A 20173-nucleotide genomic window follows, 5' to 3' on the forward strand; every position below is an offset into this window, starting at 1 on the left:
CGCCGGTATACGCCCGTTATTGATGAACTATCAACGGTGACGTCATCTATCCTATCATACACATAATTCGTGCAGCAACTAACTCGCGAGTCCTCTGACAATAAGATAAGCGGTGGTATTAGTGAACATCAAAGTCAAAAATCTTATTAGAAATTATTCATAAAGGTAACACAATGTACACTTACGAACGTCAAAAAAAGAAATATACATTAAATGCTTCTAATTTTACATTTACTACCAGTTCTCAAATCAAAAGCGTAGAGCAAAAGACAATAAACTCTCCACCACTCTTTGTAAGGACGAAGGATGGAGGTGCAACCATTACACCATGTTCCACATGACATCTTAAGTAATTAATAATAATAATATAGATAAAATAAAGATTTGTCTGAGATTGTCAAAGTTCCACATCAGTAGCCACTCTTTTGTACGTGGGTACTACAGTACCCAAAAAACAGTATGGCCTCATTCGTACGTGGTAACTACAGTACCCAAAACGAAGAGTTTAAGAAAATGCCATCTAGTTCAAACTGACCTAAGAAATAAACGTTTTTATCGACGTAGAACGATAGCTTACGAAATAGTGTACCCAATTAACAACAGATGGCAATGAAATATGAAGAGTTCTTTGTACAAAAAAAATTCCAAAGTCGGTTAAGTGGTACTTGTCAATTTTGTCAACAAGCGTATCGAGTGTCGGCAATTATTTTGTTAGTTTTATATCATATTTCTTTAATTATCATACATCAAAATAAACTTGAATATTTGTACTTTATGATTATGATAATATTTTATAGTTTTAAATGCGAAATTGAGTTTGATTCCAACTTTAAAATATTGTCGTCACGGGCTATTAAATTGAGTTTGATTTCAACTTTAAGATATTGTAGTCACGGGCATCTAATTATTATTAAATGTATTTTAATCTATATCCTTTAAGCTATTTTCTAGTATTTTTTTCATAGTTGTAGTTATTATATACCAACAGATATAATGGTTTTTGTTGCGATGTATCGGGCGCGGTGCGCGAGGGTCTAGGCCGCGTGAGTAGATGTACAGATGAGATATAAACAGTCGTGCGGCCCGTGCAAAAGAGAGGGTAGAGCATCCTCCTACTTTACTTTTTAAATAAACGGCTTAACCACAAAAGCTCAATAATTAACAATTTAATTTGAAAAATATTAAAACCCTGAAACAAGATGAAAACCACTTAAACTCAGAGTAATTTGAATGAACATGACTAAAAGCGCGAATCGCGTTAAAGGGACAACAGTTTGGAACTTTAAAATTATTCTGAGACTTCCTAACTTATTTATTTGATTAACCCGCCACGTTTAGGTATGGCATCCAGTAAAAGCATAGCTATATAATAGACATCTTTCTCTTAATTATATCTAGTATATTATACGAGAACATAACGCATTTTTATATCAAATAACAATTCAGATATGCATTAGGCATTGTCACGGCGAGCATATATAAAGTTTTATAGTAAATTAAAAACAAACAATTATAAAAGAAAACAATAAACAAAAAATAAATAAAAGTACTTATTTATCTAGAAATTACGAATAAAACCGATTGCACATTCCTAGGAGATATTATTTTACATTCGCAATATATTTGGACAATTGTCTTAAAATCGGAGAGTCGTCGTTATAAAAAGACCAATTTAGTTTAAAAGGGAACTATTTATAAACATATCTGTCTTCAATTAACCATTCTATTGTTTCAGATCCGGCCACCAGAAATAAACATGGCGCCGTTCAAAATAAAGGAGACGTAGGGAAGCGGACATCCCTCCAAGATGTAAATAGATTTCCTGAGGATATGAAAATGTCAAGTTATAGATCGCGAGTGTGGGGTGTGCCGTTATTTCTTTTGTTGCGGACTATGTTTGTGATCAGTGGGGTTTTCGGTATGCAGGAGCAAAAATTCGCGATGGAACCTCAAGATCAGGTAAGAAGATAGTATACTAAAAGTAACTTTACTAAAAACATGACATCAACAATTTTGACGTGTTAACGTTTTATAATTCGATCGAGCCGGCACGGACAAAAAAACATGACGCATGCGGCGTTACTTCGCTCTGAGGCGTTCCATATAAGGCTTGAAGTGCGAGCAAGAGCGCAGAACGAGCGAAAAATTGACATAATTGTATTTATGCGTACAAATAAATGAAACTTGATCAATTCAATTACGATTTCCATTTACTTCCTTCTCTATATCCATACAAAATATCTATCAAACAAATAAAATTAAAATTTTCTTATGGCATTGTCACGTTCAACTATCGTCAGTTAACCGACTTTACAGACAACCTATTTTTTTAAGAATAATTTTGCCTTGTAGTCTATACAAACGAGATGGTTTTCTTTGGTAAAGTAAAGTCGCCCGTCCTATAATTGACATATATTATTATATGTAAAATCTTCAACTACTACTAATCACTCGGCCCCTTTCTACTTGCAGTAGGCTATTAGCACCTTTCTTTACCTACGAAAGGTGTCACAACAAACACAGATTATATAAACGAAAAATAGGTGTTCTAAATAATATCATGAAAAATGTAACAAAATCTGAGACCACAAAAAATTTGTCCCATTTAGGATAATAATAGAAAGTATTTTTAAGTTTAAAATAGTTTTTATTACTCCACTGTTGGTTTCCGTATGATGTTTACGCTATCCGCTACTTTAGTTTCACGGCCAGAGTTAAAAGCCTGATCTTAAAGTTGACAATAAAAAGGTTTAATTACTAGACTTATCCTCTTTTCACTGAACCAATACAGACATAAATCACCAATGGACCTGCGTTTTATATCATAGCTATCAGTGGCAGACAAGTAAAATTTCGTATTCCTTAATATTTTCCAGTACGTATAACTCAGATTTTCAGAACTAGCTGCGGGATTGTAGGTTTAATGGAGTTTGCAAATAATCGCGGTAACTTGATAAATTCGGTTTAGTTATTTCGGCTCTAATTTGTGAATTATCTCGCGTTGATTGAGTTCGAAATTAATGTTACGTAGATGCTGTATCCAAAATTGTCTTTTTTGAGTACGTGTGTTTTCATAATTCTTAAAGAATAATTAGTAGAAGTACCTAACATACCAGTATACTTTTAAAATTTGATTCGCAAATTAAAGATTTAAGTTTGTGCCTGGTAGATAGTACCGGTGACCCCAATTCTACTGCTTTCTTCGCTCAACGAATAAGTATCAACGAAATGCTACCAGCGTTTTAAAGGAGCAATGCCACAGGGCACAACCTTTTTAATGCGTTTTAAATTAATTTTTATTTATTTTCCTATTTACTATGTAGGTTAATAAAATTGTAAAAACTGTATGTTATATATAAATAAACAAATCTATAATATCAGTTAGTTTAGGATCCACTCTTTCTATAAATACCTTGCATTACCCTACCTTAATATAGTTATATAATATAAACTCATTTAACCAACTAGATATTATACATAGCCAAACTTATTTGACTGAGGGTTAAGAAGAAAAGAGGGTACCTATTATAAAAAGGCTGGTAAAGCAAATCCGATGAGATCAATTCTCTCCTATTATATACAACATACATTGTAAACTCCATATAACGGCCATTGATTTAACGATGAACATTTTGATGAATAATTTGTTTTGGTTGGTGTAGCTTGTCTTACATAGAATGATGTTTTCTCATACATAGCATTACACCCACTCTCAATAACAACAAAAATTTAGTCACAAAGTGTATGTTCTTTTGTCGCTTTATTATCCTAGCTCGCAATGAACTTGATGGTCGGTATCATGCATATGAACTTTTTAAGAAATTCGCTCTTTCGTTTCAAAATTGGGATTGCTTGCACGTGTACACTGTTGTTAACCATCACTAATAAGTAGTAGTCATGAATTATCTGTACGTTATCATATAGATAATCAATGACTGATACTTATTTGTATGACACAGAAATTTTGGATTCAGTGAGAAATACTAAACAACAAAGAGACGAAGAAGATAAGGCGGATGATCCCAAGGCTCCACCGAGCATTGAAAAAGCTCTGGTAGCAGCTAAACGATTGGAAAAATACTTTCCTTATAACCAAGGTGCCTCAATATCGCAAGATATGATAAAATTAATGGTGCAACAAAGGACGTCAGACAAAATTACCAGTACTAGTATTCAAATAAGATTCTTTTTTATGTACATAACGACTAATACTAGTTTGAAATAAACGTTTTCTTTTTCTAATTCTGATCTTTCTTCTCTTAACGATAATTCTCTATAACCACACAATGCACAGTACCTCCAGTTTTGTTATAAAGAGTTTACACTGAACATATATGTAATGTATGTCTTTAACAAGTATATTATCTAACTCTTTCTTGGCTTTACTAGTTAACTCATAACGTAAACTCGGAGTTCCCAGGTTCGATTTACTGCAATAATTGTCTGGGCACAGAGGCCTATTATGACTGAGACTGAACATATGTCTTAAAGCTAAAAGAGCTTCAAAACACAGTTTAAAATTGTATATAATTATTGCTAAACTATATCACAGCGCCACAAAGCATTTAAAAAAATCTTCAATCTGTTTGTACTTTCTCGCAAGCTTAAGTAAAGCCTTCTTTACTCAACTCCAATGTGATGTTGCATCTACAAACGATTCTCAATACTTAGATTGAATGTACCAATTTTTTACTTCGCTATTATTTATAAATGATACTAGCGAAAGATTCGTAATTCGATGTAGTGATTAAGATGTGAGTAATTCACTATATGTTATTGTTATAAAGAAATCACACAAATATTTCACAATAAGAAATATGAAATAAATAGAAAATTTAACAATATCTTTGAAACAATTTTTAAACTGAACTATTTACAAACGATATTAAATCAGTATTTAGAGAGATAATACAATTTGACAGAAAAATATTTATTAAATTGAAAATAATGTGTTCGTAGAAGTGTAATTATCTGTTTCATGGTTTACTAGACTAATCCTCTTATTCATAAAACAAAATAGGTCAAATATCACCGTTTTTACAAAACGAATATTTCTTTAATACACCGTATATTAAAAAGATATTCTTCATTTGACAAGGAAGAGAGAGTTAGGAAAAAATAGTGGTTATGGTTAGGTTAGGGAAGAAATAGTGGTTTATGAATTTAAAAGTCATTCCATTTTTATGCGTGTAATATTATTACCCTTACAAATAGCATAACTCTATATCTTAATATATATAAATCTCCTGTCACGATGTTTGTCCGCAATGGACTCCTCAACTGCTTAACCAATTTTTAATTAAATTGGCACACTGTGAGCAGTCTGATCCACCTTAAGAGATAAGATAGCTTAGATCCTTTAATTATAGTCCCAATTTTATTTGATACAATTCTAACAGATGACGCTGTGTTAAAGGTACCAACGTTTCACATAAGCTATTTCACATCAGTTCTCTTAAAGTTTCCCTTGAATAGCTTACTACTATGTAATATAACAAAAACCTTAGCCACAGCAACGTTTGGCCGAGTCTGCTAGTATTCTTATATTTTTTCAAATGAAGTTCATATCTCCCCCTTTTTATCACATCAAAGACACAACTAAACAGAACCAATAATTTGTTAAAACAATCCAAACTAATTTTAGTTTTATTTTATAGATAAAACCAAAGGCATATTTCATATAATATTTTCAATTACAGCGAGACATACACCAGAACATATCATAAAGCATATGAGATTGTTAAAAAAAATTACGTAGAGCTTTGTAATTATATTATAAATATCTGTTAGCAACAACTCACTGGGGTTTCGGCCCAGTTTAAATACAGTGATTTTGTTTTGTTTTTTTTAACACGTCTTATGAGACGTCAAATCTAAAATAATTGTGGTCTTCATATTTTTATGAAGACCACAATTATTTTAGATTTGGACCAAAGATAAACGATAGAAGCTTAATATGTATAATAGACACAAGAATCAACAGCTGTCCAATTTCCCACGCAAACTTATCATACAAGTTTAACATCCGATCTGTATTTTATCAAAGCTATTAATCCAACATTTTATTAATTTACTTAGATTCAGGTGACGTTATGTAGGCATAGACGTAAGCGATAAAAGTGTGATAAAGTAGATAATTTTAAGTGAGGCGTAATTACAAGGAAGCCAAGAATTACTGTTAGATTAAATGGTGAAAAGGTGTCTGGCATTATAAACTAGTAACTTAGTTAAAAGCTATTTGAAGGAGATAATATGCAGAGTTTGCTCTGGTTATGATGTTTTTATTTAAATTGATTTGTTACTAAGAAAAAAATACAAATTTGGTCAAAGATTTGCTTAAGATCCTAAAGAGTCACTTTATTATCTCGCTAATAATAATATTCAAATTTTAAAGCAGTGTTTGCCTAGTGGCTTTAGTGTGCGACTCTGATCTCTGAGGTCATAGGTTCGATCCCCGGCAATGAACCAATACACTTTGTGTCTATATGCGCATTATCATATCATAATCGCTCGAACATTGAAGGAAAACAGCGTGAGGTAACCGGCTTGCGGTCCAAAATTTGAAAAGACTTATTTTATTGTTTTCCATTAAATAATAATATTACATAGTATAGCCAAAATTGAGACTTTCGCAAAATAAAAAGGACTGTGTGTTTAATCTAATATCGAATAATTAACAAATAATGACTACAATCATTTTTGTGTGTTGACATCATTTTTAAACTTAAACTTCACGAAAAATAACATATACATTTTTTTTACAGACTGCAGTCATAGGATCAAGAGTAACTCTACCATGTAGAGTTGAGAACAAAGCAGGTCAACTTCAATGGACAAAAGATGACTTTGGATTAGGTCTTCATAGGGATCTGAGTGGCTACGACCGGTATAAAATGATCGGGAGTGACGAGGAAGGTATGTGTCGGATCTTGTGTTTTTTTTATAGAACAGGGGCCAACGGGCAGGAGGCTCACCTGATCTTAAGTGATACCGCCGCCCATGGACACTCTCGATGCTAGAGGGCTCGCGAGTGCGTTGCCGGTCTTTTAAGAATTTGTACGCTCTTTGTGTCTTTAGTAATTAAAAATATTGCGTTTAAATCTAATTTAGCAGTGTAAGGGTGATTATAAAATTATTTTGTACGCGTTTTTTTTAAAGAAAAGGGGCCAAATGTGAAGGAGGTTTATTCACTATCGTCCATGGACACTGTCACTGTCAGAGGGCTCGCGAGGGTGTTTCCGGCCTTTAGTTTTGTTTCCATAATGTTAATCTTCAATCAATTAATTTATGAATTAGAAGCTTGATTGTTTTCAATTAAAAACTGACGTTTCACCTATAAAAACTGGTAGTCATAAAAATGTAATCAATTCTAAGAAAATTGGTAAATACATTGGTCTTTGCTATTCAAATGCTAAATAATAGCAGCAAGACACCATCTCACGCTTAAGTATTAAAGCTCTTTTATTAAATCTGAAAAGTATATAATAAATATTGGACAAAATAAAATACAAGACTACGGATACCGATTAATGATATCCTAAATATAACTAAATGAGCTGCCACCAGTCAGCAACAAACATACTAAGTTTCATCACAAGTTTCGAGGTTGTAAGCTCCGTAGCAAACTTCGGACCTTTGTTAGCTAAATGCCTTTATATTAAGTTTAAGTAACGGTTGCTCTTGCCAGTTTGCTCAAAATAAATTATCTATATTTGCCACAAAATATACTAGTAATACATATACAACTGTAGTACACAGTTTAACTTTTAAGTTTGTAGCGTTCCGTTAACCGTATATAATATAAACTAGTTTATAACATTATATAGCCATTTAAATTATATTTGAAAGTGAGAAATCATACTTGTATGTGATGGTATTATTTAGGTGTGAACGGAATATTACTAAGTCATATACAGGATATGATTTAAGAGCCTAAACAACCACTCTTACCTTTTGAAACGGCTTCAAAAACATAAGTAATACTTTGTGCCTATTTCAGTATGGTAGTTTTGTTCTAGGTGTACATTTTCTTCAAATAGAATTAGTTTAACTAATGTATACAAAATATTGAGAAACCTCCTTTCAAAGATAAGAAGAAAAGCACATTATTCTCCACACTAAACTACCTTTTGTAAGAGACAACTAGAAAAATATTTTTATTTTATTTAACGTTCAATTGTGCAATTTTAGGTGATCTAACTGGAATACATGTACTTTGACTTTGAATATGCTTCCGTTTTATAACTTTTGGCCCCACCTGGGTTCGTACCCGAGTCCTCAAGATCTGCCATCGAACCTGCTCATCAAGATAGTAACTATGTGTATACACACACATATACCGAACTGTAATTGTTGATTAATTAAGGACTTTCTTTAAAGAATAAATGAATTTGAATAAGGAACATTTTGTTGTATACTGTTTAGTGTATGTTTTCTAGTGCCTTGGGCATATATTTTAAATTACGTTTCAAGTTAAACTTAAAAAATAAACTCTTCCTTATACAGTTGTTAAGATTACATTGTATAATGTTTCAACGTAAAATAGCAATTATTTTACAGTGTAATATTAGTCTAAGCACTAAGTAGGTCCCTGGAGAAACTTAGTGAACAGGTATAATTATGACCTAGTTGCATCATGATAAAGGAATTTACATTTTACAAGTAAAAGGCTAAACCAAAACAAAAACTTCTTGGCTTTAAACGTTGCTTTAAAACTGAGTTAGCCCGTAACCGAATGGGGTAAAGGGGCATACTGGGATATTATATGCCACATAATAAACATATTTTTGCTTCTGTTTACGATATTTCGGTCTGTCTACGACGGGATGCAATTTTTGTGTATGAGGATTTATTCTCATGAACGCAAATTTTATACAGAAAAAAATTTTTGAGCAGTCTCAGAATGAGGTATTAATTAAGTATTGCGTGGAAAGAAATTTAATGGTGTACAGGGGTTCGGGTATTATAGACCGACTAAGCTAACAAAGTATAAAGTTTTTCAAGTTTTATTTATTTATTTATTTTTCAGGTGACTATTCACTCGACATTCGCGACGTAACGTTAGACGATGATGCAAAATATCAGTGCCAAGTCAGTTCCGGGGCAAGAGGTAATGTCTAATACTTATTTTTAATAGTATAATTGAATTCCGAAGGAAAACATATTTTACATAGTGTTTAAGTATTGCTTTTAAAACGAATTCTCTACATCTTGGTTTAATTTACTATAAGACTAAATTCAAATTAAGCTATAATATATGGGCCCATCCCAGACCTAGCCTATTAACAGTAGTTGTATGATATAAATTATATACATAATCAAAATCACCTTCCACTTACCGCTATTTAAAACAATTATTTACTTTTGATTCCACTACAACCTAGCGTATTTAAGCTAATAGTTATAGTCTAAATAAAAAACCGTCAAAAGTGATTTTTAAAGTCTTACATACTTTACTGTTTTCTTGCGAAATTTTTTTGAATTCCTCATCGATCGAACCTAGGACTGAATACACCACCTGCGATAACCACTACACCATGGCGTTTAATACTTAACAAGCATTACGTGAGTCGGAAATACTATCAATATTAATCACACGAAACAAATAATAGGTAAGTTTCACCGTCTCCCACGCTGGGGAGTGTAATTTAGGGTGATTACGTTGTACAAACAATAAGTATTAACAAGGCGAGGATATGTGTAATTGGTTGACTCAATTGGTGAACGATGGATTTTATTAATCCTAGAATTATTTTCAATGATGAAACGAAAATGTCTCAGAGTCAGGCGCTGCCATGAAATTATAAGATACTTTTGTATCTGTGCTCAGAGGTTTTTTTAATTCGGTCGTAACACCGTTCAATAGCTAAGAGCTTTTTTTCTATAAATAGATTTTAGTTAACCTACACAAAAAAGGATAAATAAAGAACCTTAATTTTCTTAAAATCGCATTATTTCTATTACCTTCAATAATACATAACAAGTATTGAAAAATATAAATGAATGTTCTTCTTAATAAGAGAAAAATACAAACTCTATATGTTATTGTTGCAAATAAAAATGTCGACGTTTTCCCCTGTTGGGAGCAGAAATCTTGTCATAACTTTAAAAAGGAAAGCAAATGTAAGAACATAAACGCATTTTACCCGCATCTGATGCTTTACTTAGGAAAATTGTGCATTTGTTTCCAAGTTTTCTTGAGTATTTTTTATTGTTTCATGCTATCTTCAGTCGTAATAGCTACAACCGTAAAAGCTTTTTTGTTTAGCTTAAATGACTTCTTGGTATATGATTTACATCGTACTTTTGACTTGGACTTTAAAATTTGTTTCCAACAAATTCTATTTTACTAAAGTGATTTAAGTTATTCAAACGTAATTTCGCTAAATATAATAATTGAACTACAACATATTGTTTCTCTTGTAAAAATGTCATTACAACTTTAATTAAATTTTATTCCGTGTATCGTACATACTGTACAGTAATTTTAAGACTTACCAGCGATCGAACCTACTTCGCACTTGTACCTACGTATTTACTGTACTACGTCCCTTAGTACCACAAACACATATGTACTTGTCCCAGTAAAGTTGTTAAAACAGAGAGTTAATTGAATCTCTAGACAGTTAATTAAATATCGATATTCAATCAAGTCGCTAGCATTTTGATTTAAATAAAGCAGCGTCGAAAACGTTTCACTATGTGCAAGAATCTTTGCAGTAGTTTGTAAATTTATCACAGAGAGAGATGTTTTATTACATGTAGTGATTTGTCTCTTATTAATTTGTGTGTACGTTGTTATGAATATAAGATTAAGTTAAGCCGCGTTATGCAGATGAATTCGAGGGTATATCAACGTAGAAATAAATTTTAATTCAATTACTTTCCCGCTTTGAAAGCATTTGTAAGCTAGCTTTATAACTCTTTTGTCACTTCACAAAGAGATTTGACAATTTTATTAGCCGGAATTACAGAGAAATTAACATCCCGTAGTTCGAGTTACTTCAATGTCAACGTTCTATTCATATGCAAAGGATCATGAAATTAATTTACATGGCCCTTTGTACATAACCTTTTGATAAATTTGCTCCGAATATCTGCTGGAATTTCCTTTAACAGCAGGGCTGTCGATTTGATTTAATTTACGTATATGTGGTACGTAACTGTGGGAAAAATGTTACAAACGATAATATTCATCAAATGTCTTTGAGGAATAGGTGATTATGGTAGAAATAATTTGATATCACGTTTGAATCTAAGTAAATTGTTGCCCCGCCACGAATGCTTTCATCAACCATACATTAAAATAAATTTAACATGTGTGCACACGTAAACCAAAGATAACTAAGTTCGTGTGTAGTAAACGGTATTTATTTTAAATTATAATAAAAATAAAAACAAAAAAGGTGATTTCACATGTAATTACTAATGCAACAACAGTGGTGAATGTTTTACTATTTTTATTTACCTTATACTGATCATGTCTAACTAAAGCATAATTTGACAGACGCTGCAACTCTTTATGGTGTGTAGATAAAAATGATATGACACGAACAAAATTCTACTATTACCATTTACCACAAACAATAACTGTGTTCTATTAAAGTGTTCTCACAATTGCATTTTCCAATTATCTCGGGCTCTTGAAGCAGTTGACAACCCTATTTATCAACGGAGCGGCCTTATGGCCCATTCGGCTTTGTTCTAAGATTTACATTTAACTCTGTATTGAGATAATCGACTGCTCCTTTTCGTTTGAGCCTTATCTTAAAAGGATTTAACCCAAGTCGTATTTAATTATAAGAATTTATATAAAATGTTTATGTTTATTCCAATGTTGCGCAGAATTGTTTCAATACGTAAAAATATGTGAATGTTTAAACTTTAAAGTAATATCTTCTCTCGCATTTACCTTATAGAGTGTTCTGATTAATAGACTTTATCGGACGTAATTTTTATTTAATTTTTACTTATGTAACAGAACAGATTTTTATTTTATTTTTTACTTATGTTACTTAAATGACGTTATGACATTTTCCTTTGAATTATTGTAATGTAGGAAGAGGGTAAAACTTGCTGAGTTTCTTGCCCCTTCTACTCAGAACAAGGCCTCCTGGTAAACCTGGTGGTTTCCGAACGGATGGCGTAGTTTTGCTCATTCGCGAATTTTGTAAACGTTTTTGACATTCATAAGCATAAGACGCTAATAAACTGAATAAACGAATTTTGATTGATTGATTGATGTAATCAATTTTCAAAATCGGACGTCGTGGCAGAATATGAAATTCCAGGCGTAACTCCACGTTCAGCGTTGAATATCTGTGAGTTTGTTAAGGCAGTTTTCGTCTCGCCCACCACTATCTGTGAGCTGCCCACTTAAGTATTTCCGAACTGATTCGACTTACAGTCCTGCCAGAGGCATATCACTTAACATCAGATAAAATAGAGAGATTTTGACATTTCTTCAATTTACAAAAAGTTAACATAATATTTTTGCCAACAGGAAAAGGTAGATTCTCTGTACAGGCTCAAGAATTTTACTTTTAATATTTAGTACTTAGTAAAATATAAAATAAAAATAATTAGTCCTATACATAGTAAGAATTAAATGAAAATTAAATCCATTTTTAACTACAAATTTACGTCACATTTATATATAAGTAATAAGTATTGTCTGTGTATATTTTTACCGTTACTGACGTATTTTGATTCTAAACGCGGTGATTTCGAAAATTTTTGTTTTCAACGTTTAAATAATAGCTAATCAGTTTAAGCCAGTTTAGTACCGTAAGTGAATAAATTAAAAGAAGGTTTCACTGAACTATCTGAATGATAAGCTGAGAAGCCTGAAATGAGACTAATTGGATGTCCGGGCACGGGTCCAGAGTGCTATTCACGTAACGAAATTGCTTTAATATAATCGATATTTACATTAACTTAGTCGATTTCGTAGTCAATAACAATGTATATATAAAACATCAATCATCGGGGATCTTCAAAGAGTATACCTATTCTTAAAAGGCCGGCAACGCACTTGGCTTATGGCGGTATCACTTAAAATCAGTTAAGCCTCCGGCCAGTTGGAACCTGGTTACAAAAAATAAATAAACTTTCAGTGAAGTGAAAAAGTTATGAGTGAAAATGAGTATGTTTTGTTAGTATAAAGTATTATTGAAGCATAAATACTTCCTTGAAGATCTGGTGTAGTCAATTGTCATGGTAATATGTATTTGGCTTTTAATAAATAATAAATATAGATTATATTAACATGAATTCAAGTAAAGACTAATTATATTAAAGATATAATATGACACTACGATTAGTTTTAAGTATTGTTAATAATAATTATTATAATTAATATCGTGAAATCGCTTAAACGTTTGAGTATTACACGAATAGCTCTTTCATTAATGTCGAAGCTTATGTCATAGAAATGATACTGCAGATTAATTGCAGAAATCACACAGAATCTGAAGTAGCGTGATAGTATTGAGGATTTTAAAAGCCTGAATAAGTATGGTTGATTATAGTATTCGTCTTTATATTATGTACGTTATTGATAGAGGACAAATCTTATTTATGTATTTATTTATTGAATTATAAGAAAAATCTAACAGCTTATACATAAGTATACCATATTATAATATGTATAAACATATTATAATACTAAGACAATACAGAAAGCCAAAACAGATTACATAGATAAACAATTTATGTATAAAAAACAGAAAACAAGCAAGTACCCATTATAAGACAAAGATACATTAAAAAAAACAAAAGAATAAAATTAAAAAACTGAAATTTTTATTTTTATAGAAAAAAGCAACAAATAATACTAAGAATTTAAACTACTACTTAAAAAAGTCAGAGTCTTCCCGCTTCTCTTTGTTTTTAATTTAATTTATTATGCTTTATTACTCAAGATGTCATATGGAACATGGTGTAATGGTTGCAGCTCCTTACAAACATTGTGTAAAAAAAACATGGCGATTAAAAAGAGTGGCGGAGAGTTTATTGCCAGTTCTTTTCTTCCGTTCTACGCCCTTGATTTGAGAACTGGCAGTAAATGTAAATTAGATTCATTTAATGTATATCTTTTTTTTTGACGTTCATAAGTGTACATTATGTTACCTATATGAATAAATGATTTTTGACTTTTTACCATAGATTTATTTGCTTCGTTGATATAATATATTTACTTACAAAGTATTTAGTGTAATTTAAAACAAATCAAACCTTTTTATTTTTAATTAGGGATTAATAATTGAAAGTATTTGACCAATTGTCTGTACATCAAAGAGTTTGTCTTTGCCTGTATCGATAAAAGCATTTTCTTTAAAAATGGCCGTATTCCAACTGATGATACCAACTCGATTAAAATAATAAACCGCAATTATTCAATTTGTCATTCCCATTAATTACCAGAAGGTAATTAAATTACCTTGATATGCGAAATTAAACTATATGATTATGAAATAAAGTCGAAGTGCCTTATTTTAATGACGATTTCTGAAGTCCAATGTATATTTAAACTAGTGGCGCTTCTATCTGGCCATTATAAATTACTATATAAAAATGTATTACTTGTCATTCATAAAATACTAGACAAACTTTATACCGCCTTACAGTGAATGAACGACGTGTTACTAGTTGAACTAAAGTTTTTTTTTATATAGAAGAGGGGCCAAACGGGCAGGAGGCTCACCTGATTTTAAGTGATAGCGCCGCCCATGGACACTCGCGATGCTAGAGGCCTAACGATTGCGTTGCTGGCCTTTTAAGAATTTGTACGCTCTTTTCTTTTCTTTTTGGATTTAATAAAGTAATGCAATAAATACAAAATAAAAGTTCGAACAATCACTGATTTACAATACTTAGCTTGATTATATTTCCCTTTCCAAATTCTTTTTTATTAGTAATATTATTCTACATTTTAAAACTTCTTAAATATGCTATTCTGAATGTTGATATATAACGAATTCAAAATTTTACTAAAACACGTTCTTTACTTTGAAGGAAGAGTATCGACGAGATGAATAATAAATGTTTGACAGACGAAATCTTTCTATTGGATTTTTTTCGACCATTTTCCAATGTTTTAATAAATTCAAACGGTCGGTGAAGATGTTCTCAAGATACAAGTGTTAGTTGTAGTAGTTAGTAGTTAGTTAGATTTATGTACGGCTAAAACATGGTCCTTTAGTGTATGAAAACTTGGTAACATATAAATAAAACTTCTATCGATGTCCAGCCTTGGGTAAAGAGCGTTGCAAGTTGAGCAAATACCTACACAATATATGTAATATTCAAATTTATGTATATGTAATTATAATGATCTCAAATACATATGTTTCAGTATTGGAGACGTTGTTCTGGTGATAAAGATTTTATTACTTCAACTCACATATAATATACTTCACTGTATAATACATAGTGTCGGTTCAGAACTCGCCAATTAGTAACTTAGCCTAAACGGCTAAACCAGCATAAAATGTCTTTGTTTAGTAATTTACTAGATAAATGAAAAGAAAATTGCCAGCCAATCCTCAAAGGGGTAGAAATAAAGATAAAAGATTTACATAAAACTAATGGAAGTTTTTATCAAGCGAAACAATGGACAAACTGGCTTGCGGGAAAATTGTGCAACTTTGCACTATTTAACTTGCAAAGTTTGTAGTTTGCTATAGAAACTATGCGAAGGGTATCTCATTGTCTTTTGGTAACATTAAAGTGTGATCTGCGGGGTCCGCTCGCTTTGAGGTTTGCGTCTTCCAATTGTAAACTTCCGTATATGCAGACTTTCTACGATTAATTCGTTTGGGTTAAATGTTTATCTATTTAGTTCCTACTTTAATTGCAATTTAATGTTTCTCAGATAACAGAAATGCTCTAAGCTGTGAATGACATTCTCATCAAACTTTTGGTCTTGAATACAGGAAATATATTTACGTGTTTTAGTTAATACGTAGTATTTAAGTATAAGTTAGTTAACTTCACTTCACTTTATTTTTAATTGCGACTTCTGTGTAAATCACAATTCCGCCAATGTCACGTTTTAAGTCTTAACACGGTGAGGATAGATTTGATTGATAAATAGTAATAAAATAAAAAATAAATAAAAATTTCCTTTATTTAACTCAAAACAAATATTATATTTTACATATTACAATATTCAGTGTGGTTAACCTTATACATAATGGTATACATCTATGAATAAATAAATAAAAATAAATAAAAAACGTTTATTTTGGAACATAAGATCATCTAGGTATCACTTATTCCACGTCAATCAAATCGAACCTGTAGGCATCCCTACTCATTGGCAAAGAAGACAGAGGGTGTAGGCCGAGAGAAAAAGCCGGCGGAAAAAACTCTCGGTACTCTTTTAAAAAAGCAAATCATCAAACAATATTTAAAACAAATATATCAAATTAATTAGAGGTAGCCTGCCCAGCACTAGTCCCAGGCCCTTTTATCAACTAGATAATCAATAACTTTATAGTAAGCCTTTATACACAGCTTTTCTTTAATACATTTCTTAAATTTATTAAAAGGCAGAGATAAAAGCGCCTCTGGGATTTTATTAAAGAAGAGTGTCCCTTTTCCCAAAAAATAATTACTAACTTTACATAGTCTAGTACGGGGAAATTGCAGCCTGCGTTTGTTCCGACATTGTTGTATTGACATTGTGACATAATATTTTCATAAATATATTGCGAGGGAAAGGTAAGTATATTTATTTCCTTGAATTTATCTCTCAGAGTTCCCTACATTTTAAATTATAGATTGCACGAATAGCCCTCTTCTGCAGAATGAAAACAGATTCGACATCAGCAGCGTGACCCCATAACAATAAGCCATAAGTCATTAAGCTGTGAAAGTAACTAAAATAAACAAGTTTAGCTGTATCGACATCAGTCAGAGAGCGAATTTTTTTAACCGCGTAAGCTGCAGAACTAAGTCTCTTCGCCAATCCGAGCACTAGTATGAGCACTAGCGTTTAAACTAGGCCTAGCCTGTACCTTAAACGCTAGTTTCTTCCAGTGTCATTAAGAAACTGTTTGCCATTGGACGTTTATTTTTGTTTATTTAACCAAATGGAGGTGGAATCAAATTTAAATTGTTGTAGTTAGATTGGTGTAAGTGTGAACTCCGACAAAATATTTTTATTTTAAATCTTGTGAATGAGAAACTTGGATATGACATGAATTTAGTATCGTTGTTTAGTATGGACTAAAAATAAAATAAAGGATTGAATTTAATCGAAGCAGAGTTACCTAAAACAAAAATGACTTCACAAAAAAAGGCAACACGCAGATATATAATAATATATAGAGGTTAACATTGTACAAGTTATGGAGGGGGGAATCTGTTAATTTATTATCAGAAATAAATTTCCCTAACATTTTGACGATAGGACGGATTAGGTTAGATAGGATTTGAGGGAGGGAAAGAAGGGAGTTAAGGTTACAAGGACGAGGTTACATGAAATTAACTATGAATGCCTATTGTCAAATGTCAAAATGATGTTAGACAAAAGAATAAATGATTCTACAAACCATAGAATATCGTAACCACAAAATAATCATTGTCATTGACAAAAAAGCGTTTTAAGGAAAATTATGTTTGATCCATAACAATATAGTATGCGGTGATATTAGTTGTTTATACTACGTATTTGCGTGTTGTTCTCATGAGTATGTAAGTGCGTGCTCCTATTTCACCATGCCTCCTGCTGATAGAGGACACATCTTTGTTTTTAATTTATTTTATTATCATTTATTACTCAATATGTCATATTGAACATGGTGTAGTGGTTGCAGCTCCTTACAAACATAGTGTAAAAGAACTTGGCGATTGAAAAGAGTGGCGGAGAGTTTATTACAAGTCCTTCTCTTCCGTTCTACCACCCTTGATTTAAGAACTGGCAGTGAATGTAAAATTAGATTTATTTAATTTTTTTTGACGTTGATAAGTGTACATTATGTTACCTATATGAATAAATGAATTTTGACTTTGACTTTGATAGCCTTCGACGTATGTAAATGACACTAGTAACGAGGTATCATTCTATACTAAACTGAAATAAAAACTCTTTGTACAGGTGAGCCAGCAATTAGGTCGCGTTACGCCCGCCTAACCGTAATAGTGCCGCCGGAACCGCCCAAAATTCTTCAAGGCAATTTCTACTCTACCACCGAAGACAAACTGATCATATTGGAGTGCATATCCGTGGGTGGCAAACCACCGGCTGAGGTAAATATACTAGATTATAAAGCTTATGGTTTTAAGAATAAGGGTGATTTTTCGGTGAAGTTATAAAGCTGACTGTGAACATACAAATTATGGACGTTCGATTGAAAATGGATTATTTCACTCGTCCTGCAATACAATAATGTGAATATTATGTCCAATATATTTTAGTTTCAAGAAATTGTTAGATGGGAAAATTATAAGTATTTTTAAACATATAATGACTATTTATTTCAGTGTTTTCCAAACCTGTTTGTCACACCTTAGTATTTCTAAAATCTCATGTTCAATGTCCACTTAAGAAACTTAAATTATGGGTTTTAGGAAGAACTAGGAATTTATTAACAATTCAAGCTAAGTTTTAAATTTACAGAACAATAAAATAAAATTCTAAATAATTTTAGTAAATTTTCGAATAGACCATAACAACCAAATTACCCCCCTGTTGGGAACACATATTTATTTGAAAGATCAGATGAAGAAAGATCAAATGGTTGTGTGTTGTTTCAATAAAAAGCTAAGCGTAAATGAATATTTTTTTAATATATTTGATCAGTTGTATCAGTTAGTATTTTTTTCAAAAATACAAAACGTATTTCTTACTTACCCTATTGGTTCAAACCCTTCTTTTATAAGCCGGAAGTAAAAAGTTTTTATTAAATAAATGCTGTGTATTTAAAATTATATGTTAAATTACGGATTATTTGCATTAGAAAATTAGAAAAAATACAAATTCATCCAGCGTTGCCATTTACAACTAATTAAAGTTTCTGAATTTTAAGCGCGTTCAAAATGACATGCAAATAACTGTTCTGTTTCGGAATAATTTTGCTTATATTTCAAAATTGAAATATGCTTTTAATATTCAAAAAATTTAATTCGCACTGATATTTTGATAAACACGAAAAAACATTTATTACCCCGAACTAAGCTGGCATTTGAATAGACCGTGTGTTTATCCAAAACTATTTGCGTGTGATAAACAAATGAAAATGAAAACCCCTATCTTTCAAAATAACTAATAGCTTCGTTATTAAACGTCAAATTGGAGCAGATTATAAAATTGACGTGTATTATTTTGTTTGAGGAGCGAGATATCGAATAGTTCGGATATGCACCAAAAAACCTTATAGGATGTTCATTCTTGATACCTTTATAAAAATTATAAATTATACGCGTACATATACCTTAGGCCAATCAATACAAATAAATGTTTAATTATTTTTTCGTGAATTTAGTTGTCGGTAAGTTCATAATTTATATTTATTAGTAACAATAATTTCATTACTATAACATACATATATATATATTCTACGTTTTGTAATAATAAATAAATAAGGCATTGGCGCTACAACCTCTTTAGGCCCTGGCCTCAGATTTCTGAATCTGTTTCATGATCATTTTTAAATCGTATAGACAAGTGATCAGACTCCAGTGCCTGACAGTCGTCGACTTTTTGGGTCTAAGACAAGTCGGTTTCCTCACGATGTTTTCCATCACCGTTCAAGCAAATGTTAAATGCGCACATAGAAAGAAAGTTCATTGGTGCACAATCCGGGATCGAACCTACGACTTCACGTATGAGAGTCGCACGCTGAAGCCACTAGGCCAATATTGCCTACACGTTTCAAAATCAGGGAAATTCCTAAGATAAAAATATTATTTCACGGCCTTTCACGCTTTTTTATAATTTACGATAGGCACTATAATTTTTTCATATTATAATCATGTATTGAGATTCCACAATATTCGTAATCTCACCATTTGCAATGCATATAGAAGTAGCTCCTAAAATAAGAATTCGGGGTTAACATGGTACTAATGGGCTTTCGGAGTGTGTCCATCATTAACCATCAGTTTAGCTGCTCTTTTCCACCTGTTCTATATAAATAGACTACCTATACATTCCTGTATTTCGCTG

General features: G+C 31.7%; 1 protein-coding gene across 1 annotated transcript in view; it reads left to right on the top strand.

The window, feature by feature from the left end:
- Window positions 1-20173, top strand: part of LOC111001777 (irregular chiasm C-roughest protein-like) — an 88883-nt gene that overhangs the window by 36623 nt on the left and 32087 nt on the right. The window contains exons 2-5 of the mRNA XM_045629547.1: window positions 1736-1959; window positions 6765-6915; window positions 9029-9109; window positions 18104-18255. Coding sequence (XP_045485503.1) covers window positions 1831-1959; window positions 6765-6915; window positions 9029-9109; window positions 18104-18255 — 513 coding nt within the window. The 5' untranslated portion in view covers window positions 1736-1830. The remainder of the gene's footprint in view (window positions 1-1735; window positions 1960-6764; window positions 6916-9028; window positions 9110-18103; window positions 18256-20173) is intronic.

The sequence above is a fragment of the Pieris rapae genome, chromosome 9, assembly GCF_905147795.1.
Source record: "Pieris rapae chromosome 9, ilPieRapa1.1, whole genome shotgun sequence".
NCBI lineage: Eukaryota > Metazoa > Arthropoda > Insecta > Lepidoptera > Pieridae > Pieris > Pieris rapae.